The 25,128-nt window shown below is 36.6% G+C and overlaps 1 protein-coding gene across 1 annotated transcript in view; it reads right to left on the minus strand.

The window, feature by feature from the left end:
• The window catches only part of ME1 (malic enzyme 1), a 320,859-nt gene that overhangs the window by 250,355 nt on the left and 45,376 nt on the right, over window positions 1–25,128 (minus strand). Inside the window, exons 5-6 of the mRNA XM_034648285.1 lie at window positions 21,663–21,824; window positions 7,194–7,297 (exon numbers count right to left, since the gene is read on the minus strand). Of these exons, the coding sequence (XP_034504176.1) occupies window positions 7,194–7,297; window positions 21,663–21,824 (266 nt within the window). The remainder of the gene's footprint in view (window positions 1–7,193; window positions 7,298–21,662; window positions 21,825–25,128) is intronic.

Raw genomic sequence — 25,128 nt, forward strand, 5'->3', positions numbered from 1 at the left:
GTTCTAGCCACAGCAATCAGACAGGAAAAAAGATAAAAGGCATCCGAATTGGAAAGGAATGAAGTAAAACCATCTCTATTTGTAGATGCCATAATACTATACGCAGAAAACCATAAAAAAACTATTGTAGGATACAAAAGCGTTATAGGATATAAAACTGATATACAGAAATCTATGGTGTTTATATACAATAACAAACTACTAGAGAAGAAATTAATAATCTCATTTAAAATTGCATCTCAAAAAATCTGGTAATAAATTTAACCAAAGGAAATGAAAGACCTGTACATTGAAGACTATAAGACACTTGATGAAAGAAACTGAAGAAGGGGGAAAAAACAAAATTGAAGAAGACACAAATAAATGGAAAGATATCCCATGCTTATGAATGGGAAGAAATAATTTTATACTCTGAAAACTATAGAACACTCACGAAAGAAATTGAGTAAGCACACAAAGAAATGGAAGAACATTCTATGCTCATTGATTGCAAGAACAAATATTGTTAAAATATCTATACTACCTAGAGCAGCCTACACATTTAATGCAATCCCTATCAAAATGATACCAGCATTTTGCACAGACCTGGAGCAAACAATTCTAAAATCTGTATGGAACCAGAAAAGACCCTGAATAGCCAAAGTAATGTTGAAAAAGAAAACCAAAGCTGTAGGCATCACAATTCTGGACGTCAGCTGTATTACAAAGCTGTAAGCAGCAAAACAGTATGGTACTGGCACAAAAACACTCTTAGATCAATGAAACAACACAGAACCCAGAAACGGACCCTCAACTCTATGGTCAACTCATCTTTGAGAAAGCAGGAAAGAATATCCAATGGAAAAAAAAGATTATCTCTTCAACAAATGGTGTTGGGAAAATTGGACAGCCACATGCAGAAGAATGAAACTGGACCACTTTCTTACACCAAACACGAAAACAAATTCAAAATGGATGAAGGACCTAAACGTGAGACAGGAATCCAGGAAAACCCTAGAGGAAAACATAGGCGGCAGCCTCTGTGACCTTGGCCGCAGCAACTTCTTGCTAGACACGTCTCCATAGGCAAGGCAAACAAAAGCAACAAAACGAAACTAGAACACTATTACATTAAGTACATAAAAATTAACTTAAAATGGATTAAAGACTTGAATGTAAGACCTGAAACTATAAAATTCCTAGAAGACATAGGCAGTAAACCCCTTGACAACAGTCTTAGCAATCTGTTTCTGGATACGACTCCAAAGGCAAGGGAAACAAAAGTCAAAATAAGTAATTGGGACTATATTAAACTAAAAAGCTTCTGCACAGTGAAAGAAACCATCATAAAAACAAAAAGTCAACCTCCTGAATTAGAAAAGAAATTTGCAAATCATAAATCTGATAAGAAATTAATATCCAAAATAAATGAAGAATTCATACAGTCAACAATAAAAAAAAAAATCAAACAACCTGATTAAGAAATGGGCAGAAAATCTGAATTGATCTTTTTCCAAAGAAGACATACAAATGGCAAACAGATACATGAAAAAATGTTCAAAAATCACTAATCATCTGGGAAATGCAAATCAAAACCACAATGAGATATCACCTCACACCTGTTAGAATTACTATCATCCAAAAAAAAATGACAAGTTTTGGAGAGGATGTGGAAAACGGGGAATGTAAATTGCTAAAGCCACTTTGGAAAACAGTATAGATTCCTCAAAAAATTAAAAATATATCTATGATATGATCCAGCTATTCCACTTATGGATATTTATACAAAGAATATGAAAACACTAATTTGAAAAGATATATTTCTCCTGTGATCACTGCACATTTACAATAGCCAAGATATGGAAGAGCCTGAAGTGTCCATTAATAGACGAACGGATAGAGGATGAAGCGCGTGCACACACACACACACACACACACTGAGGAATATTAGTCATAAAAAATTGAAATCTTGCCATTTGTGTCAAAATGGATTGGCTCTTGTGGGAATTTACTCAGTGAAATAAGTCAAATCAAGAAAGACAAACGCTGTATGATTTCACTGATGTGTGGAATCTAAAAGAAAAACAGACAAAAAAATACCAAAAAAAAAAAAAAAAAAAAAAACCCAAAGAGCTTAGTTAAAAAAAAAAAAAAATACTAGTATAAGAAGTACAACCAGAGGGGCACCTGGGTGGCGCAGTCGTTAAGCGTCTGCCTTCAGCTCAGGGCGTGATCCCAGCGTTCTGGGATCGAGCCCCACATCAGGCTTCTCCACTAGGAGCCTGCTTCTTCCTCTCCCACTCCCCCTGCTTGTGTTCCCTCTCTCGCTGGCTGTCTCTCTCTCTGTCAAATAAATAAATAAAATCTTAAAAAAAAAAAAAAAAGAAAAAAAGAAGTACAACCAGAAAAACAAACACAAATATTTAAGGAGTGCATACATTTGGTGATTTTCAAATACACTTGACATATGCAAGGATATAAGAACTTTAATATTTCCTAAAATTAAATCACCTAAAAAAGAAGGAATTCTTTGAACCAGATTTTTTTCCTGGAATACTGGTATACAAGAGAAGTGTTGGCAAGGATGTACAGAAAAGGAAAACCTCACGCACTGCTGGCGCGAATGTAAATGGGGGCAGCCACTGCGGAAGAGAATAGGGAGGTTCCTCAAAAAATTAAAAATGGAAATGTCATATGATCCAGTAGTTTCACTATTAGCTCCCCCTGCTTGTGCGTGCTCTCTCCCTTTCTCTCTCTCTCTCCCTCTCTCTCTCTCTCTCTCTCTCTCTCTCTGGCTCCCTGCTCAGCAGGGAGCCTGCTTCTTCCTCTCCCTCTGCAGCTCCCCCTGATTGTAATCTCTCACTCTGTCAAATAAATAAATAAATAAATACATAAATAAATAAATAAAATCTTTTTAAAAAAATAAATCAAGGGGCGCCTGGGTGGCACAGCGGTTAAAGCGTCTGCCTTCGGCTCAGGGCGTGATCCCGGCGTTGTGGGATCGAGCCCCACATCAGGCTCCGCCACTGTGAGCCTGCTTCTTCCTCTCCCACTCCCCCTGCTTGTGTTCCCTCTCTCGCTGGCTGTCTCTATCTCTGTCAAATAAATAAATAAAATCTTTAAAAAAAATAAATAAATAAATAAATAAATCAAAACAAAACACCAAAAATGCTCTCAGATCCTATAGCTCCTGGGCAGAGAGAGCTAATCACCAGGAACAGGGATTCATCACAGTATTCAAACACTCCAAAACTTTAGCAAGGCCGATCTGCTAAGTCAGGTTCCTGGATGGATCCTGACACAGGAAATACCTGCTTTGATGCCTCCCAAAACTTGAATTCCCAGATTCCCTAAAATTTTCTGAAGCCACAAAAATGGTCTGCCTCCTCAGACAACACGTACCTCCCTAACCTCCATCCACCTCACCTCCTCCCCAGACCCTCAGGCCCGTAACGAGGGTTATGTCACAATATAACCCACCTAGGACATACCAGGCTAACAAAGGAAGAAAGGGGATATTCCACAAAGGCACTGCAAGATCTAGCTGGTTTATACTAGCCAGAAGAGCATATACGAGATCGATTTCTGAGGGTGTTTGCTCAAAGGGGTTGGACTTTACCTATTAGATAAGAAAAAGTTCATCGACTTGAGGGTGCTCTCCTGGATGTAGGATTTACAACCAGTGAGAATCTCAGATGGCACAAACTCACGGCTAGGGTGATTCCTTGAAACATGGAGAAAGTAATGGCTCATATTAAATTTTGTTGAAATGCCAGAAATGTTGGGGCACCTGACGGGCTTAATTGGTTAAGCGTCTGCCTTCCACTCAAGTCATGATCCCAGGGTCCTGGGATCAAGTCCCATATCAGGCTCCCTGCTCAGCGGGGAGTCTGCTTCTCCCTCTCCCTCTGCCCCTCCCCCCCAGGTCATGCACTCTCTCTCTCTCTCATACTCTTTTTCTCTCACACACACTTTCTCTCAAGTAAATAAATAAAATCTAAAAAAAAAAAAAAAAAAAAAAGCAAGCCAGAAATGCTGTGGCAGATGGCAGAAGAGGGGATCACAAGGCTCTGAGAGTACATTCTAGAATGCAAGTGCTATGTAAGGCCAGAAAACCCATCAGATATTATGTTCTACCTGAAGGCCCAGAAAACACACCATTTACAAAAGCCATAAGGAAGATGCCAGTGAGAAGATATCCATGTTAGCAAGTTTTGTGGTGGTTCTCTTCTGAAGCCCAGAATTAACAGAAAGAAAGGCTGTTCTAGAACTAGGCTCACTGATAGTGGTGGGGATAATAGGTCCAAGGTGAGGATCAGAAGCCATGAGAAGCTAGGTGGACATAATTATCATATGAGTGGCAAGGCTGGGGTTAGTGTGGGGCTGACCTACAGAGAATTACTGAGACAGTTAATACAGCATCCCTGGATGCAAAACAGATAGCTGACAAGGCTACTAGTCAATGTGTACAATCAAAATAAATCAAAGTCAATGTGTATGATCAAATACGTAAATACTAGTCAATGTATACCATCAAATATAAATGAACAAATCTGAGGGAAGTTGCCCCAAGGAAGTCACAATATCTTTCTCAGCTTCCATGCCTCAGCTAATTTTTGGATTCAGAACCCTCTAACATAAGAGACCCAGAATCCAGAAGGAAAGACCTTCCAACACCATGGTAAGAATACAGGGTAATAATTTCCTCAATCCTTCTCCAGTGGGACCTATAGCTCTTTATTCAGGTAACTGTGCTCCGGGGGCAGGGAATACCCAAACATTTCAGGGGCACAGAGGTGACAGTGATAACCAGAAGACCAAAAGCATCTATATGCCGTTAGAATAAAGGCATTTAGAAGTCAGTAATAAACAGAGCCTTGGCCAAGGTCTAGCTCATAATGGGTCCATTCATTAGGACCACACACTAACCTGATGATTTTCTCAGTCCCCAAATGTATAATCAGAATTGACTAACACTATTAGTAAGTGCCCCAACACCCATATCAAGTCCTTGGCTCACGAGGTAAAGAGTGTAATTGTGAAGAAAGTCAAGAGGAAGAATTTGAAACTGCCCCACCCAACCCTGAGAATGTAGTAAGTAAAAAACCCAACATAGTATTGGGGGAAGGGCGATTGGCAGAAATTAATGTACCCTTAAGTATCTAAGCGGCACACAGGGATGGTTCCAATGAAGTTACCCAAGGCTTTGGTGGTTCTATGGTGAAGCTTGACTTCTCCCTTTATCCACTCCCATTATGCACTTTATCCTTCTCCCTTTATCCACTCCCATTATGCACTTTATCCTTCTCCCTTTATCCACTCCCATTATCCACTTTATCCTTCTCCCTTTATCCACGCCCATTATCCACTTTATCCTTCTCCCTTTATCCATCCCTTCTGGCCCCTCCCTTCCAAAGGGGTTCGTTTCCAGGGCACTCCTCAGTCAACTCCATCTCCGAACGTGATTCCTGAGTAACTCAACTTGCAAAGTCATTTTTCACCTTGAATTTAGGTTACATTTTCTTTTTAAATAATCTTGGGCTTATCTTCAGGACCACTTCCCCACTTAATTGGGTAGCGCTAGGTGTCACTTCTAGAAAACTTCTCCCAAACCAGCAGCATGCTAGAAACTATTTTTGAAAAGTCTTTGTGATTCTTCTCTGAGAAGAGTCGATGGTATAACTCCACATTTAAAATTATTGACTTTTGTCAATCCTCATTTCCTTATCAGAGATCGTAGGTAAGCCTTCAAGTCACTACTTAAAAATAAATAAATTAATTAAGCTTTTCTGACTCTATATTGACACACAGCATTCAAAATTAGCTCAAATCTCATTTTCCGAGGAAAGCTTCTCATTGATTCCAAATGGAATTATTTCTATTTTCATTTCACCAGCACTTAAGTATACAGGCCATACAAACTACTACTATAAATTTGTTCAACAGCTTCTTTCTAAGTACACTGAAGTTGTAAATATAAAGACAGACTCTACTTACACAAAAAGACAATAAAAACAAATATGATAAGAATTGCATTTCCCTTTCCTTTTACATAGCGTCACAATGTTCTCTACAGAATCTCCCAATTAATGTTGCTATCTAAAGAGTTACAGGCAATTTCAAAACATTATATATGAGAAACTACTAGAAATTAACTGTACCATGCAATCTTCAGCTTAAACTGTACAGTTCCTCAACTATTTCTATGAATAAGTACAGCTTAACCAAGTAAGTTAATAACAACAATGAGTAAATCAGGCCTATGTTTTTAAAAAGTAGCCCATACTCACAGCCAAATATACTCCACCCTGCAACCTTAGGCAATGAGAGATTCAATATACTCTAAATATTGTGCAAGCTGATGAAAGAAAGCACTTTCTGCTGCTGCATACAACTTCTTAAAACTAAACCTTATAATAAAAAAACCCAGAACTCCGTCTCTAGTTACAGCTGATTCTAGTGATGAGTTTATTTCTATGAAAAACCAAGGAAACATATAGGTTTTAAAATAGTCCATGGTTTCTGTGGCTGTATAGTAACAAACGGGATGGCTGTCCCATGAGTGTGACAAAAATCTCTCAGAATGCATTACTAAGTTATGGTGGAAGTCTCTTTGCTGAAAGAAAAAAAAATTGGAAAACTTAATACTAGCACTTGGCCCACAATTAAATGTTAGCTAAATTAGGTGTAATCGAGTACTGCATTTTAATCAAAGACTCATGAATTGTGATTGGATGTCCTGGTTCTTAAACACCATTCTGGACTTGTGGATTATACTAACTCACGCTCAGTCCCCACTTCCTACCACAAAAGGGTCGGATATACCCACAAAGATGATTGGAGATCACATTTTATTAGCAGTCAGAAACAAAGTACAGACTGCCAATCATAAAATGGCTTGCTCAGGTATTTTGGTCAGTGACCACTGCCTCATTCACCATAATCATGCATTTCAATAACCACACGATCTAAAGATTTTCATAAAAGTATCTGCAGGGACAGCAACGAAGACAACCTTTTTTGAGAAAGATGCATGACTTTATCATTTGGTCACTAACAATTAAGACAGTATGTGTGTAAGCACTTCATACAAATCACTTCTAATTACTAACATAATACACCAAGCTCGGACACCTTTTTAGTTCACTGTGTTAGGTTATCTTTAAATTTTTGGAATGCAATTCAAATATAGATAAAATAAAGATTATACGTACTTAGAAGAAACTGCCTCCATGAATTCATCCAAAAAATCATCATATTCAGGACCTCTCACTCTTCTCTGACGTAGCCCAATGTACAACGGATCTTTGAGTAAATCCTATTAAAAAAAAGTTACACAGATGTAGAAATAATGATAGGGATGTCATTCACACTTTCTGAGCTTGTTTCCTCATCTAAAGAGAGATAGAAATGGAAATAAAATCTTTCCATACTGAGTAGGAATTAACCTGCAGTACTATTTGGCATTGCACACAATGTCTATAGTATTTATATGTCAAATAAGAAAAATAATTACTAAACATTAAAACATTCTGCCTTATTTGGGTGAAACAAAAGGAAATAAAATCGTTCAGTGGTGCTAATTAGAAAAGTTAAATTCTGATTTTACAAGCAAAGTTTATCATATAGAAAAGTCATATTGGGTTTTGAAATATTACATCAGTTTAGGAAATGGAAAGATACCAATTCTTTTCCTAGATTTGTTTTGTTTCTGAAAGCAAAACCTTCAACAAACATTTTGATTATACCTTTAATATATTAGCTGGCTGATGTTAAAAATAAATTTTTAGAATTAAGTTTTCTTAGACTTTTTAAATTTTACAAAGTTTTTTCTTAAACTGATATGAGACAACATTACTCTATTCAAGTTTTAGTATATGTAATACTGTTTTTTATGAGACCAATTTTTTCATTAAGGTATAATTTATACACTATAAAATACATATATAACAAAAGCTCCCAGTAAACTAGGAATAGGAATGACCTTCCTCAACCTAATAGAGGGCATCTGTGGAAAACCCACAGCTAACAACATATTTAACAGTGAAAGATAGAATGCTATTCCCCTAAGATTGGAAATAAGACAAGGATATCTACTCTTGCCACTTCTATTCAACACTATACTGGAGACCCTAAACATAATAAGGCAAGAAAAAGAAAATATAGGAATATAGATTAGAAGGAAGAAAGTAAACTTATTTGTATATGCATGATCATGTATATGGAAAATATTCAGCAATTTACACACAAAATAATCCACTAGAAAAAATATGTGAATTTAACCCAATAGTAAGCTCTAAGATCAACATATACAACTATATCTCTATATACTAGCAATGAACAGTTGAAAATGAAATAAAATATACAGTTCATTTATAATATCATTCCAAAACATAAAATTCATAGGGGCATATTTCACAAAATATGTGTAAGCCTATACACTTGAAACTACAAAATACTGCTGAAGGATATTTAAAAAGACAAACTGTTTTTGTGGGCTGGAAAAGAAATTTTGCACTCTATGTCATGTAACAGACCTACTGTCATCCAGTAACCTGCAAAGACAACATAGCTAAAGAACTCGTGAATCTGGTGGAAGAGAGATCCAGGCGGAATGCTGTAAACTGGCTTCTCATAGCCGTATGATAAAGTTAAAGCAGGGATGAGGTGCAGAAGGAAATGTTTAGCTTGTGAGAGAAATTTAAATAGAATATAGGGGACACAAGACTTGCTTGTAAAAGATTTCCAAAGTGAAAGAAGGCCTGCTGTCAAAGATCAAGTGTGTGGCTTTAACAACCTTTGCGAAAAACTCTGAATGATTTCAAGTGGAGCCCAACAGACCATCATGGCTAGCTAAAAGGAGCTGGTTCTACAGCCCTCTGATACGCCAGTCAATACAGGGAGGTCTGTTTTGAAAAGAATTAGGAGTAAGTCCTTTCTTACTGGGTAGACAGTCTGATACATAGAAAGCCTAAAAAAAAAAAAAACAAAAAAAATAAGGGCACTGTACTATTTAGATGATTTGGGACAGAGACACTTCAAAATGAATATCCTTCTCTGCGTCCCCAACTTTCCACAGGCAGAAAGCAGAGAAAGCTATGCAGTGGCAGCACCATCATTTCTTATGGGAAAGGAAAGATATTTCAAAGGACGGAGCCAAGAGCTCAGAGAGCAGAGCCAAAAGCCTAAAAGAACAACAAACTACAGAACCACTCTAAGGAAACAGAACTAGGCCCCATTTAAAAAATATCCCCTGCCCCTGGGGTAGGTGGCCTGGCAACTTGAGTCCAGAGGCAATTCAGAACTGCCATGAACCATGAAGGCAATATGGTCCCCAGTCCTCCCACTTCGCGTTGAAGTGTGGATTATGGTTACTCTGTGCTCCCTCACTACTGGACAGCGACGAGGAGCCACACCAGGAGGAAAACACAAGCAGCTTCATTTGCATCTAGAACTTATTTAGATGACAGAACCCCGAACTTTGGGCCTGCTGTTGTGAGTGGGATTAAACTTCTGGGAAACTAGGATGCAGATGGGCATATTTTACATATGGGATGTGAACAATTTGCGAAGGATGAGAATCTAGATGGAGAAAGACTGTGCCAAGCATCCTGGCCTTCCTAGCCATCCCAGTGAATCATAAACATTAATAAAACAGTAATTGTTTTAAGTCACTAAATTTGGAGGTGGCTTGTTATGGATAAATAAGTTTTTTGCAAGTGTTGTGATGTTAAAAGGTTAAACCATTTGAATGATCTGAGTTGGGATTTGCTTTAAGCCAACAGAAATTATAGCCCAGTTCATACCTGTTACCCTACTATAATTATGAACAGCATCCTCTTTCAGTGGGTTTGGCCGATCGATTCTGTGGTCATCCTACCTATACCGCACAACAATGAGTTAAGGCTTTCCAGCTAGCTGTAAGTTAACATATTTAATCACACAAATATATTTCAGATGAAATGCAAAATCTGAAACAGTGCTGTTGTAAAGCCCAGCTGTTCTGTGAGCTTAAACACTTTGAACGGTCTACTGGCAGGCTTCTGAACAGCTGAGGTCGAAATGCCAATGAGCTACTTAATGGCTGCCAGAATTAAGATACTTCCTCCATGTCTGGAATATATTTGGACTTCTAAAACGTGAATTAGAAAAAGAACACAACTGAGAAAAGATGCTACGTGTTTTGCCTCTCCTCTCATTCTTTCCCATGCTAATAATTTAAGTGTCTATCATAAACAAGTCTGCCTACAATGAAGAGTCAATTATGAAGAGTTATGAACACTTATCTTTGAATTAAAGCAGGAAGTTATAAAACTCTTCCAGTCATAATGTCCCTGCCAAAGTTACTGTTTTTTAAAAATTTCACGATAATTAAGGCTTGAATAATGAGTGCATTTTTGGAAATCTTACTGAACAAAAAAATCAGTATCTACAAAAAGCAATTTAACAAGACTACCCAGTGTTGATAAGGGCTCCATAGACCAAATAGCCTGGCACAGAAGTGATATTAACTCATTGGATTAAAAACTTCTTGTGGCCAAGAGTAAACATTTAGGAGATCTTTGCTGGAGAACAAATGAAAGACTTGAAATTAAGCAAGTGCTTAAAAAAGGTTAGACTTCCTTTAGCAAGAAGTATCACATACAATACATGTGGTGTCACTAAAGACTTGCAAGCATGAAAGAAGGAAAGAGAGTAGGGAAAAAAAACAGTAAAAGACAAAAATATATAGAAATAGAAGAGGGTTCCAAAAAGGAGATAAGGAGGGAATATACTGGTGAAGGTAATTACTTACTTATTAGCAATATCTCAATTCTGGAAACTTGGAAATTTTTATTTGAAGTATTCATTTATTTAATGCTAATAGAAATCATTATCAACTCTCAGTTTGTTCCAGTTTCTCACATTCCTACCTTTCCAAGCTGGAGTTTGTGAATTAAAAAATATTTTCTTAAGAATGAAAAAATAATAATTTATTTTCATTCCTAAATAGACCTTGGTGTGTGCTTAGGATTGCCAGGCATCCTATATATACGGACATGTCCTGAATTTAATGATTTTTATCCTGTGTCCTATATTGACTTTCTCAGAACACCCTAAATATTCTGTATTCAGGAATTTAGTACTCTTAATATTTTTCTTAATATTTTAAGGTCTTCTTTATCATTAAAAAAAAAAAGCAATATTGCCAATCAGAAAATTTGAGAGGACCGAAAAGTAAAACTAAAAACAAAGAATACCAATAATCTCTACCACTATTAGCATCTTGATGCATATTCTTCCAGGTCCTTTTCCCTATGTCTATGCATGTAGAATACTCTCTCTCCAAATGTGTGACAATATCATGGACTGTTTTATGACCCCTTTTCACAGAGGAATATATTATGAAAAGTTTTCATGTCACTAGATGAACATTTTAAAAGCTTGCAAACTGTACTGAAACTCTGCCCTCCTAGAGAGGGTGAACAAATAAATTTCCCAACCCAGTGACATCTAAATACAGATCTTCCTGAACTTAAAACAGAATTACATCCCAATAAGCCCATCATGAATTTAAAGTATCTTAAGTAAAAAAATGCATTTAATACACCTAACCCACTGGACATCATAGCTTAGTCCGGCCTGCCGCCTGCCTTAAGTGTGCTCAGAACTCTTATGTTAGGCTACATTGGGCATAATCATGGACAAAAAGCCTACTTAATAAGAACGTGTTGGATATCTCATGTAATTTTAGTTGTCTGCGCCAGAAGAGTTATAAGTATACTGGCTGTTTAACCTCACGGCCACCTGGCTGACTAGGAGCTGCGGCTCACTGCCTCTGCCCAGCATCACAAGAGAGATCATACCACACACCACGGCCTGGAAAAAGGTCGAAATTCGAAATCCGAAGTATGGATTCTACTGAATGCATGTAGCTTTGGCGCCATTGTGAAGTCAGAAAGTCTTAAGTCAAACCATCGTAAATCAGGAACTGTCTGTCTATTTTGTTGCAGCATCAAGTAACAGTATTTTCTTTCCATATATATGTGTATATGTATATGAAATATACAAGTATATAATATACAAATATTAAATATATAAAAATACATATATTTGCATATATAAAATGTCAAGTGGCATTCGTTTTTCTCTTCTAACATTGTTGAACATTTTTTGTAAGTTTATTGACCATTTTTTTTCATTTGTAAATTATCTGTGCCCATATGCCCTTAGGCAATTCTTATATTTCACATTTGACTTTTCATATTGCCTTGAAAGTGTTCTCTGAATATTAAGAACATTATTAATGTTTATCTGCCATAATGTTATGAATATTCCCCACTTCAGCATTTATTTTAAAATTTTATTTATAATATACAGATAATCATCGTCTTTGTTGCCATTTACTCATTTTCAAATGAAACAATCAGGTTCTGTAAAGAATACATAATTCTGGCTGTTTTGCTAGCTCATATCATCAATACAACTAAGGAAACTAACTGCCGGGGCACCTGGGTGGCTTAGTCAGTTAAGGGTCCAACTATTGGTTTCAGCTCAGGTCGTGTTCTTACAATTGTGGTGAAATCAAGCCCCGTGTCAGGCTCTGCACTCAGCATGGAGTCTGCCTCAGACTCTCTCTCCCTCTCCCTTCCATTCACTCTCTCTCTCTCTTAAATAAATAAAAAAATAAAAGGAAACTAACTGCCAACATTTAGCCAAGAGTCTGAGGCATAAAATTTTAAATATTGCATAAAAGCAATACTTTAAATGTCAGTATGCATATGAGCTGGCATGAATGTTAAAAAGTGGTAGAAATAAAAATGATTAAAATTTGACTGTGATTCAGCAAGTCTGGAGCAGGGCCCAGAATTCTGCATTCTTAACACATGCCCCTGGTAATTCTGAAATGGTTGGTTCACAGAACATATACTGAGAACCACTAATTTCAAATTTCTATTATTAAGTTAAAATAAAAGTATTCTACTTCCCAAAAGGTTCCTGTCTCAGATAAATATCTTGCCTATTTTAGTTTATATAATGGGTATTCCTAAAAGATACCACAAATTTCAAGGACTTCCTGATAGTTTTAGTGCATATAAAGCCAAACTGAAGAAAGACCCCATCTCGTTCCCAAGGCATTGGTGTGGTATCTCAAAAAACAAAGAAATTCTTGTTACAATCCATTATCACCTAATTTAAAGAGGGTGAGATAAAAAGAGACAGCAAAGAGTAAGCACACAGCACTACAAACTGAGAGCCTGGAAAATGAGGGACCTTTTTCTCTCCTCTGGCTTCTTAGTGCTCGTTACAGCATAGGATCACTTGTCTGAAATGACAAGCAATTCCATACTGTGAAAGGAACAAGACAGAAATGAAGGAGGGTGGAGGGACGAATGATGACATTCTGGCTGGGTCTCCATGGTAGTCAGAATAATGACTTCCCCCATCCTTAGAGAACCTGCAAATATGTTACCTTATGTGGCAAAAGAGACTGCAGATGTGATTAAGGGTCCGTCCTTGAGAGTACAAAATCTTTCCTGGCCGTACTCAGAGAAAGAACTGTGAAGACAGAAGCAAAGCCAGAAAGATACTACGTTGCTGGCTTGAAAACGGAAAAAGAGCACCATGAACTAAGGAACAGAGGAGGCGGTCTCTAGAAGCTGGAAAAGACAGGCTGTGAAACACACCCCCGTAGACACCTTTCATGATGTTAGCCTTTTGAGACCTGTGTTAGACTTGTGACCTACAGAACTATAATGTAATATGTTTGTGTTGTTTAAAGCCATTGAGTTTGAGTTTTTATGGTAGCAACAGAAAACTAACACGGGTCACATTTTAGTGCCAACACTGGTTTCTGACATATGGCAGCTACATGTGACAGAAAGTCTGTCAGGTTTTTCTTTCCTTCAGTTTCTCTCCCCCATGGCCAATTCATGCCAAATATGAAGAGTACTTTCTGGAACACAAAGGTGAACTTTCTAAATGGAAGGAGGCTTCAAACTTGTGAGTTCAAGTTCCAGCAGGGATTCTAGATATAGATACACTGTATACACAAACAAAAGGCCAGACTAAACATAAAACCAGAATCAGAAATCTGAGACCTAGAGCGATGACTTAATAAATGAAGAATAACTATGAAAAAACAACTATCCATGCCCTCTTCAAGACTAACCAAATGTTATGGGCCAAACTATGTCCTCGCCAAAATCATATGTTGAAGTCCTAACTCCCAAAACCTCAGAATATGACATATTTGGAAACAGTCTTTAAAGAGGTAATTAAGTTAAATGAGGTCATTAGGGTGGGTCCTAATCCAATATAACTAGTGTTCTTGTAAGAAAAAATTAGCACACAGATGCACACAGAGGAAAGACCATATGAAGACACTGGAGGAAAACCAGAGGAAGAAAAGCCAAGGAGAGAGACCTTAGAAGAAATTAACTCCGTTGACACCTTGATCTTGGGTATCTATTCTCCAGGACCTTGAGAAAACAGATTTCTATTGGTGTACCACCCAGTCTGTAGTACTGTTATGGCAACCTTAGGAAACTAAGACACCATGTAATATATGAAGCAGTCTTTGAAACCTAATAAAACCCAGACCAGCATGTAGGGGACACAAGGAACATCAACTCACATCTTTAGTCAAATAGCAAACTTTGATATCTGTCACTTATAAAAGAAAAACAGACAAACAATAAACATAATTACAATGAAAAGATTTTGCAACAATGATTTAAAAAAGAAACCGAATATGGTATACTCTTAAAAGATAATTGAAGAAAATTTACTTCCGGCAACAGAAGTAAATTGTACATAGCTACAGTTTCAAATGTAACATAAAGAAAATGTGAACTGTGAAATGACAGATGAAAGATAAGATGGAAACACAAACATCCTACCTAAATGAATGCTTTGCTCTATTAACCAAAAGAATAAGAGTATTTTTTAACCAAACACTTTTATGGCTAGTTTTCATTGTCTCTGGCTTTTTTTTGTTTTTTTTTTTTTTAAGATTTTATAAGTAATCTCTATACTCAACGTGGACTTGAATTTACAATCCCAAGATCAAGAGCCACACGCTCTACTGACTGAGCCAGCCATGCCCCCATCAGTGTCTTTGTTCTTTAAATCTCCTTTAGGTGAAAACCGCAGAGATTAAGAAAATTAGGCAAGTGTGATTTTACAGCAAGTGAACAATATCCTATCAATTGGCTCCTAATTTCTTTCCTGTTTTCATTGCTGCTACTCAATATAGGTATTTATAATAAAAGAGGAAAGTGTTTATAATTTATAAAAATGGGATCTAGTTCTCATTAAACTTTGCTAGAGTATTCTGGGTAAGAAAATAAGTGGTGTTATCAATTTATTTTTATATTTTTACCATGAGGTGTAAAATTGGACCGAGACTCACAGAAGAGATGAGATTAAAAGTTTTTACCACAGGGGGAGAAAAACGTTTTTACCACAGGAATGTTTTTACTGAAAGCACTTTTCCACATGTGAAAGTGGAACATAAAGCAGCAAATAAAAACTCCATTACATTTTACACTTAGTCATATTTTACTGAATTAAATTTTGTCTTTTTAGTTAAGCAGCAGTACAAAATAAAAAGAATAAAGTGTCAGAGTGAATTAAATAAGAATATTAGTTAAAAACTCATCTCACATTAAATGTTTTTCTATTCTCCCTTATGTATTAACTAAGAGCTATAAACATAAAAATTTAGGTTAGACTGTTTATAAGTTAGAATGTCACTAACATATTTTGAATTCCAATAGCTCACAAGAGAAAAAGAAAGTCATGTGTTAGAGCATTTCTATTTTAAGCAACAGAAAAGTTCATCTAGAATCTAAATGGCTTCTACTCTTCCTAATATGCAAGTGTTTTACTGTTCATAGAATACAGTTGATATGTGTGTCCCAAAAGTGAATAAAATTATGAGAAAGTTAAGGAAAAGACAAAAATATATTCTGCTTTATAAATACAACATACTTCTATTAGTTTTTGGAAAAGACAAGGCAGATGTGTACTTAAAAAAAAATCATTCTTCTGATGAACCAAATCACATGTCACTATTTCTTTGCTTTGAAATTTTGAACACCATATAACATTAGCAGAATAAACTACTATTGTTATTGCAAATGAAATAATTTTTGTTAATTAGTTATTACAACTACCTGGGAGAAGTCTTGAATTTTTAATATATTTTTTGTAAGCAATCGCCCTACCAAGGGCTCTAATTTGGTCATAATTTTTACTTGATTTTCTTGGGTTTCACCAATAAACATATTACCTATAAATAACGATAACTGGGTCTTTCAGTCAGTCAATGCTCCCATTTGTTTTTCTTGTCTGATTGCAAAGGCTAGCACTTTCAGAACAATCAAAGAGAATAGTGATAACAAGTGTCTTGATAACTTTTTAAAAGAATGCCTCAAGGAGCGCCTGGGAGGCACAGTCCATTAAACATTTGACTCTTGGTTTAGGCTCAAGTCACGATCTCTGGGTAATTGGATTGAGCCCCGTTTCAGGCTCTGGACTCATCGTGGAGTCTGCTTAAAGATTCTCTCTCTCTCTCACTCCGCCCCTCTCTCCACCCTCACATGCATGCTCTTTCTCTCAAATAAATAAATCTTAAAAAAAAAAAAAAGAATGCCTCCATTACCATTAATTATGATGTTGCTAATGGTTTGAATAGCTTTTGACATTAAAAGTATTCTGCAAAATTCAGTTTGCCAGTATTTTACAAAGGATTTTTGCTTCTACCTATAAGCTAACATTTACTAAGTGCTTACAAAATGTCGATCACAATCATAAACACTCTTAAGAGCATTAAATTATGACAACATTGTAAGGTACATACTCATTTCACATGAGGAAACTGAAGCACAAGAGTTAAGTAACTTTTGCAAGATTGCACATCTATAAAGTGGTAAAGGTAGGAACATGGATGAACATGAGACAAATTAGCAATTTTTTTATTATGTGCTATTTTTTTTTACCAGGTTTGGATATCAAGGCTATAGTATTTTCATAAAATTAAATGTGAAACTGTGAATTTTAATATGCTCTGGAATATTTTATAGAGTACCAGAGCTACATTTCCTCAAAAGTTTGAATGATCAAATGCATAATCTTATATGAGTTTAAAACTGAATTCTACTTAATTTAACATCAAAATTTAGGGATGCCTGGGTGGCTCAGTTGGTTAAGCATCTGTCTTCAGATCAGGTCATGATCCCAGCGTCCTGGGATCGAGTCTCACATCAGGCTCCTTGCACAGCAGGGAGTCTGCCCTTTGCCTGCTACTCCCTCCGCTTGTGCCCTCTTTCTCCCTCTGTCAAATAAATAAATAAAATCTTAAAAAAAAAATTTAGACCTATTTACCCCTTTGTGTGTTTGTCTCTTATCTTTCTGTCTAATGCTTGCATAAATCTGGTGAATTGGTTCACAAGCATTCAACCATTTTGGATAGAACCTGACCATTTTACCTAATAGCCTAGGAGCCCCAACTAATTGTCAAAAGGTGAAGGCTAGCCAGGCCTGAAAAACTAACCATGTGACTGAGGGTGAGGGACTTTGGTTCAAATGTAATCAGTCAAACTGGTACCTGAGTTCACATGGACAATCAATCAATCATGCCTAGGTAATGGAACCCCAAAAGAAACTGAACAGTGGGGGTCCATATCAACCTCACACATTAACACCACAACTTGCCCTGACTCCACAGAGAGGAAGATAGAAGCCTCACACCTGGAACCCTCTGAGACTCTCCTCTATGCATCTCTTCCTTTGGCTGATTTTAATCTGTATCCTGTCCCTATAATGTACCATAACTGCAATTATAATAGCTTCTATTGAGATCTGTAAGTCCTTTTAGTGAATTATCAAGCCTGACAGTCACCTTTGGGGAATCTCCCCTCAAACTTGCAGCTGGTATCAGAAGTAAAGACAGATGTGGGGAATTTGTAGTTTGGCTAACTCCACACACAACTAAGTTATCTTTTTAAAAGGAACAAATAATTTACTCTTTTTTAAAATAGGAACTCTAGCTAATCATATTGATATATATTTTCACTATTACTAATTATGATTTATAGAAAAATGGGAGTTATATGCAGATAACAGTAATATAGAGATTAATAATATATTGTAACTGGCGGAGAAATGGTTTGCTGACTGTCCTTAATGGTTTGCCAAATGTCCTTATCTAACCATTTAATATATTTTTGAAACTAGTTACATGTGTATCTCCTTTTCTAGATTCAGAACATCTTGCTGGCAATATCTTAAATTATTAACTCCATTATTACCTAGGTTTTGCTCAGGCCTTAACAGATAGTAGGTGGTCAATGTTTGTCTAATTCAGGTAAATCTACATAATGGAATTTGAAGAGTTTTGGAAAGGTCTCTCAAACTAAAAAGATATTCTCAGTGACCGATCAAAGAGTTAAAATTCCACTATTCATTTTTTCCCTAATATCTCTAAAAGTCTACTAGCAATAAGTAAAAATCTCTAGAAATAACACACAGCATTTTAATTACAGACTCATTTAAATTATCAGATTATTTTCTAATTTAGTAACTTGAAAACCTTTCAAATGTAGTAAGCACCAGGCATGTTTTTGTTTGTTTGCACTTTTTACAAGCAAGAAATAAATCTTTATTTTAAGCCACTGAAATTTGGGGGTTGGTTGTTACCATTGCATGACCTCACATATCCTAACACATATATTAATACTGAATCTTTATGTACTAAATAAGTAACAACTATATGCCTATTAAAATAAAAGGATAAATATGACCCAGCCATTGCACTACTGGGTGTTTACCCCAAAGATACAGATGTAGTGAAGAGAAGGGCCATAGGCACCCCAATGTTCATAGCAGCATTGTCCACAATAGCTAAATCGTGGAAGGAGCCGAGATGCCCTTCAACAGATGACTGGATTAAGAAGCTGTGGTCCATATATACAATGGAATATTACTCAGCTATCAGAAAGAACGAATTCTCAACATTTGCTGCAACATGGACGGCACTGGAGGAGATAATGCTAAGTGAAATAAGTCAAGCAGAGAAAGACAATTATCATATGATTTCTCTCATCTATGGAACATAAGAACTAGGATGATCGGTAGGGGAAGAAAGGGATAAAGAAAGGGGGGGTAATCAGAAGGGGGAATGAAGCATGAGAGACTATGGACTACGAGAAACAAACTGAGGGCCTCAGAGGGGAGGGGGGTGGGGGAATGGGATAGACCGGTGATGGGTAGTAAGGAGGGCACGTATTGCATGGTGCACTGGGTGTTATACACAACTAATGAATCATCGAACTTTGCATCGGAAACCGGGGATGTACTGTATGGTGACTAACATAATATAATAAAAAACATTAAAAAAAAAAGAAAAAAATTACAGTGCATTTTTCCAACATCATGATTAGTCTTCAGTGAATCAACAGAGGGCTAGAAGATGTGAACATAGTAATATAAAAAGCAAATGGATTAAATGCTTACAGAATTCTGAACAGAAGCACCAGTCATGCTTAATGAGAGAAGGGCAAAAGAAAGCAAGATATACAGCAAGGCAAAGTAAGAAATCTGATGAAGGACCAATGGATATGGATTCTGTAGGCTGAGGGGGTAGGATACTGGACAGAAATGGAATAACATGACAGCACTGGATGTCCAAAGAGGAAAGGAATACAGGAATACTAGCAGATAATTTGAGAAAACTCAAGACAACTGGCCAATTTGACAGTTTTAAGACCTATTTTCATGAAATAAAGTATTTCATATAACTAATACAATCTATCAGTGCAAGAGTCCTAGTGTTATGGTTTAATCATTAGTGCATAACTCTTATGTCCACATTACATTGACAACATCTCAATAAAAGACCCAAGTTTAGGGGTGTGGCTGGCTTAGTCAGTGGAACATGTGACTCTCTATCTCGGGTCATGGGTTCGAGCCCCATGATGGATATGGAGATTACTTTTAAAAAATACTAAAGTCTTGGGGCGCCTGGGTGGCACAGCGGTTGAGCGTCTGCCTTCGGCTCAGGGCGTGATCCCGGCTTTATGGGATCGAGCCCCACATCAGGCTCCTCTGCTATGAGCCTGCTTCTTCCTCTCCCACTCTCCCTGCTTGTGTTCCCTCTCTCGCTGGCTATCTCTATCTCTGTCAAATAAATAAATAAAATCTTTAAAAAAAAATAAAATAAAATAAAATAAAATAAAAAATACTAAAGTCTTTAAAAAACAAAATAAAAACCCGAATTTAAAACTGAATTCTTACATTTTTGCATGCCTTTCTCATCAGCCCTCTTCATCTCTCCCTAGGATTCTTAAGACGTTCTACAGATTTTGTAATTTTAAAGATTTTATTTATTTACTAATTTGAGAGAGAGAGAACAAGGAAGACAACACAAGTGGGGAGAGTGGCAGAGGGAGAGAGAAAAGCAGACTCCCCACTAGCAGGGAGCCCGATGCCAGGCTCAATCCTGGAACTCCAACATTATGATCTGAGCCAAAGGCAGATGTTTAACCGACTAAGCCACCAAGCACCCCCAGATTTTGTAATTTTAAGCTTTACTTGATGTCACTGCAATCTATCACAGAAGAATGTTTTTTAAATAAATGAAAAAATAAAGAGGAAATTTAAATGTTCAATGTATAGACACAATTTTAGTATGATTGTTCTAAGACGTGGGCTTTGATAACCTCTAGTGATTTCTATTAGTACCGAAAAAAAATATCATATAAACAGTGTGCTTTTATCAAAATGTTTCCTTTATAAAAGGTTAAATGAGCACTTACATATATATAGGAAGTTATATACTGTAACTTTCTCTATTAATGAATATCAAAACTGTTCAAATTAGTATTATACTATCAATGAGTCGATTGCCTTAGAACAAAGAAAACTATAAAAACTACACATTCTACCTTTAATTTCTAGTATCTATCACCGTAACTGAGCCTAAACACTAGCAATAAAGGGTGAGCAAAATATATACTGATACACAACTTTAAGATTCTAAAATACTGATGCAGGCATGAGAAACAATAAGTTCTAAATCATCAGGGGCGCCTGGGTGGCTTCGTTGGTTACACATCTGACTCTCGATTTGGCCTCAGGACATGATCCCAGGGTATGGGATCGAGTCCTGAGTCTGGCTCCCCACTCAGCAGGGAGTCTGCTTGTCTCCCTCTCCCTTTGCCCCTCCCCCTGCTCTCTCTCTAAAATAAATAAACCTTTAAAAATATATAAAAAATAAAATAAATTCCAAATCATCTGCCACAGGTTTAAAACAGACTTTTAGAACAAGATTTCATATTGATTAGACTTAGTAGTCCTTTGGGATTAGTTTCTACATAGTACCAAAACAATAATTTTTAAAAAGAAACTATGATCTCCCAAAGTAAAACATACACTCTATAGAATGGTGTGAATGTTCATCAAAGGATAAAACACTAAACAAGCTGGTAAAAGACTGATCACATAATAGAGAAGGGGAAGAAAAAAGGAAAAGAGAAAGAATAATTTTCTTATAGTACTTGGGGGATGAGTTTGAGGAGGGAGGAAGAACCAGACAGAAAAGAATGAATGTCATGAAGTTCCTGGAAAAAAGCTCAAAATACAAGAACTGGTGCTATTTTTTAAGGTGTACAGCTGTCTCACAGACTTAAATTGTTTACCTCATTTTCTGTTCCCACATCCAGAATAATAGGCAGACATTCTTGAGGATTCATCCCTCCACAGGCTGTATACAGTGCCAGCTTGCCCACAGGGATGCCCATTCCATTACAGCCAAGGTCTCCCAAGCCAAGAATACGCTCTCCATCAGTCACCACAATAGCCTGGAAGAGAAAGAAAAAGTATCTATTAATAGATGTTTACAAATCCAGGGGCACAGCTCCTTGTCTCTGCTTCTGAAGTTAATACTTATGTAATGAAATATTAAGCTGTCAAAAGCATAAATTCAATATACATCTAAGAGAGTTCATATGGGGGCACCTGGGTGGCTTAGTTGGTTAAGCAGCTGCCTTTGGCTCGGGTCATGATCCTGGGGTCCGGGGATCAAGCCCCGTGTGGTCGGGCTCCCTGCTCAGCAGGGAGCCTGCTTCTCCCTCTGTCTCTCCTCCTGCTTGTGCTCTCTCTCTCTGTCAAATAAATAAAAATCTTTAAAAAAACAGAGAGAGATTTCATATGATCTTAAGTGTGGAAGAGTGGAGAGAAGAAATAAAGTTGATATATATTTTTAAAGTATTTTTTAAAAATATATATGATTACTTTAGTCAGTGAAGAAAGAAGAGATGGTATGCACATAAAAATTCAAATAGCTTTGTGGCAAGTGGGAAGAGTACAGGGAAATAGCTTGAAGTGGGAACTAAAGTGAAACCAGCCCCGTCCACTTTGAGCATAATTTTGGGAGTGCCCTAGTTAAAAAATGAGTGATTGCTAAGTAGCCCCCAAATGCTCTGATGTTTAGTTTATGCATCTTGGCACCGTCCTCCTATTTTCACAGCAATGTTGATCCATCCTCTCTAACTCTTATAACCACTGGATATTGTTTTACCATTTTTGAAATATATGAAGTACAGTCTTGCTACTTCTCTTACCTGATGATCTTCTAGAAGGCTGAATGAATTTTGTTTAGTTTCTTTCCAATCACCCTGGATATCTATGAGCCATCCATGTTAATCAGGAGGAGATTTTTATTTCTATTTTATTTGATATCTGTATGAAATTGATGCATCTAACATCCTTGTTCTGTGATTCATGGCCATTATATGAATTTAAGCAGAACCAATCTTGTGAAACACAATTTCTTAGATTTTCTCTAAACTCCTACATTCATCGTTTCCATGGAGCCTTGGGGAAATGTCAGTCATCTGACCTTAAATAAATGGATAAATTAAATCTTCTGTTTCTTATTTGCAAAATAGGAATAATAATGGTACTTTTTAGAAGAGCTGCATAAAAATAGGAACCAACTCTATTTTGTTCACTACTGTGCACCAACACTGTGCACAGCATTTGGAACATAGTCAACAATGAATAAACATTAGTTAACTGCATATATCTGTGATTCAATAAAATGAAAACATGATATACAAAGTACTTACCCATATATAGTAACTGGTACATTACAAATTCCCAACAAATTGTAGCTATCAATACTACTATTACCATCAAGAGCATTATGCAGAGTCATGGTATTTTAGGAGAGAATTTAGAGTGTATTCAGTCTATTCCTCTTATTTTATAGATTAGGAAACTGAAGATCAGAGAACTGAAATCATCTGCCTAAGGTGACTGATTGACCTGCTTAATTCCAAAGAATGGAAGCTGGTTCTATTAACTCGTACTACAATATTTTTCCACTATACTAGTGCAGAACGTATTTTAAAATATACTTTTGAGATCTTCTTAATTTTCTGTTCACCTATACTATGCAGCTCTTAAAGAACTGCCTTAAAAATAAATACATTTGAGAAGTGGGTGGAAATTATTTTTGCATACCCCATAAAGCTGACCTTTGTCAAATTTTCCATGCCTAATCGCAAAGGGTCAATAGGTTATGCTGTTTTGAAGAAGGCAACTTGATACCACTGGTTTAGTTGGCTCTGATTTAAGATAAGAAAGATAAACAAATACTACAGAAAATTATAACTTCGCTTTTGAAATTAAAACCAAATTTTCAAAGTTCAAATACTCCAAACACATTTTTGACATTGTTCTATGTATCACACTATCACAGAGGTATTTTTTTCTATAGCTGATAATGTATACTTTTATGTATGTGTCCTTTAAACAGGTAAAGTCTAGTTGGCCTGCAAATATTTTAAAAATATTTTTAGGAGATATTTTATAAGGAGAGCAACACTGTCATATAACTTAGGCATGATCTGAGTAATAATTTATATAATGTTCTCCAGGTTCATTAAAGATACTTAGAACCTGGGAGTTGCTACTTGTGATTTTCATCCGTTTCAACATTTTTGAAAAAGGGGTTGAAAATAACAATAGCTTCATTTATTTTTGATAACATATCTAAGTTCAATTAAATCTATGTCTTGTATATAAAGTTAATGGAAAATGTTATTTTCATTTCTTCATAAGTTTTATTCTCTAAGCTCTCCTCTCATCCTGAGCTATTAATTTTATTATATAATATAGGTGGTAGTTACTTGAGGTTTTGTTTTGTTTTTTTTTTTTTTAAAGATTTGCTCATTTGAGAGAGAGAGAGAGAGAGAGAGACAGCCGAGGAGGGGAGGGGAAGAGGGAAAGGGAAAGAGAGAATCCCAAACAGGCTCCACGCCCAGCAAGGAGACCAACATGGGGTGGGGCTTGATCTCACCACCCTGAGATCATGACCTGAGCCAAAATCAAGAGTCAGATGCTCAACTGACTGAGCCACCCAGGTGCCCCTGATTAATTTTTAAACTCTGTTTTGAGGCATTTGCTATTTTATCTGCTTAGGCCTTGTTACAAATGCACATTTGTAGCAACAATTCACAAACATCTCAACATGAAAGTGTAGATTTTAATAGTGAAGGAATCCTCTGAAAAACAGAACTGTGTCATCTACAGAGTTTATCATTAAATTGACATTCCCGTGGCTTTGTTTTTATCTACTTCATCTTCCACCCGACGAAAATAAAGCATTGGGATGTCTTCTATACAATAATAAGGTTACCACAGGAGGATGATCTCAGTAAGACCACCATCATTCTCTCGGTGATGTCTGCTTTCATCCTACTGCATCAATTATTACCTGGCATTAGCTGACTAGTAACTCTGCATGAAGTATGCAGGGGTTCTCCTGAACACACAAGACACCCTCACTGTGTCTCCTGTCTTCCTTCCTTCTTTTCCTTCCCCAGGGCCTTTCTGCTGCGGCCACACCTGGATGCACAACTCTTGCCTCTTCTCCTCTGTCTGATGAGCCTTCCTCAAATATTACTTACAGAAAGTCATTCCTGTCTGTAAATATGACATTCTATTATTTCAAGCTTAAATCCCTCTTTCAGAATGTCAAGACCTTTCATAATTATTTGATCACCTCTTACTTAAGCCATCTTAATCCCACTACATTTCCATATGAACACTTAGTGTTAGTCAGGACAGCCAATTAATTCACTTACTGCACAAAAACAC

Source organism: Ailuropoda melanoleuca, chromosome 19 (genome assembly GCF_002007445.2).
Source record: "Ailuropoda melanoleuca isolate Jingjing chromosome 19, ASM200744v2, whole genome shotgun sequence".
NCBI lineage: Eukaryota > Metazoa > Chordata > Mammalia > Carnivora > Ursidae > Ailuropoda > Ailuropoda melanoleuca.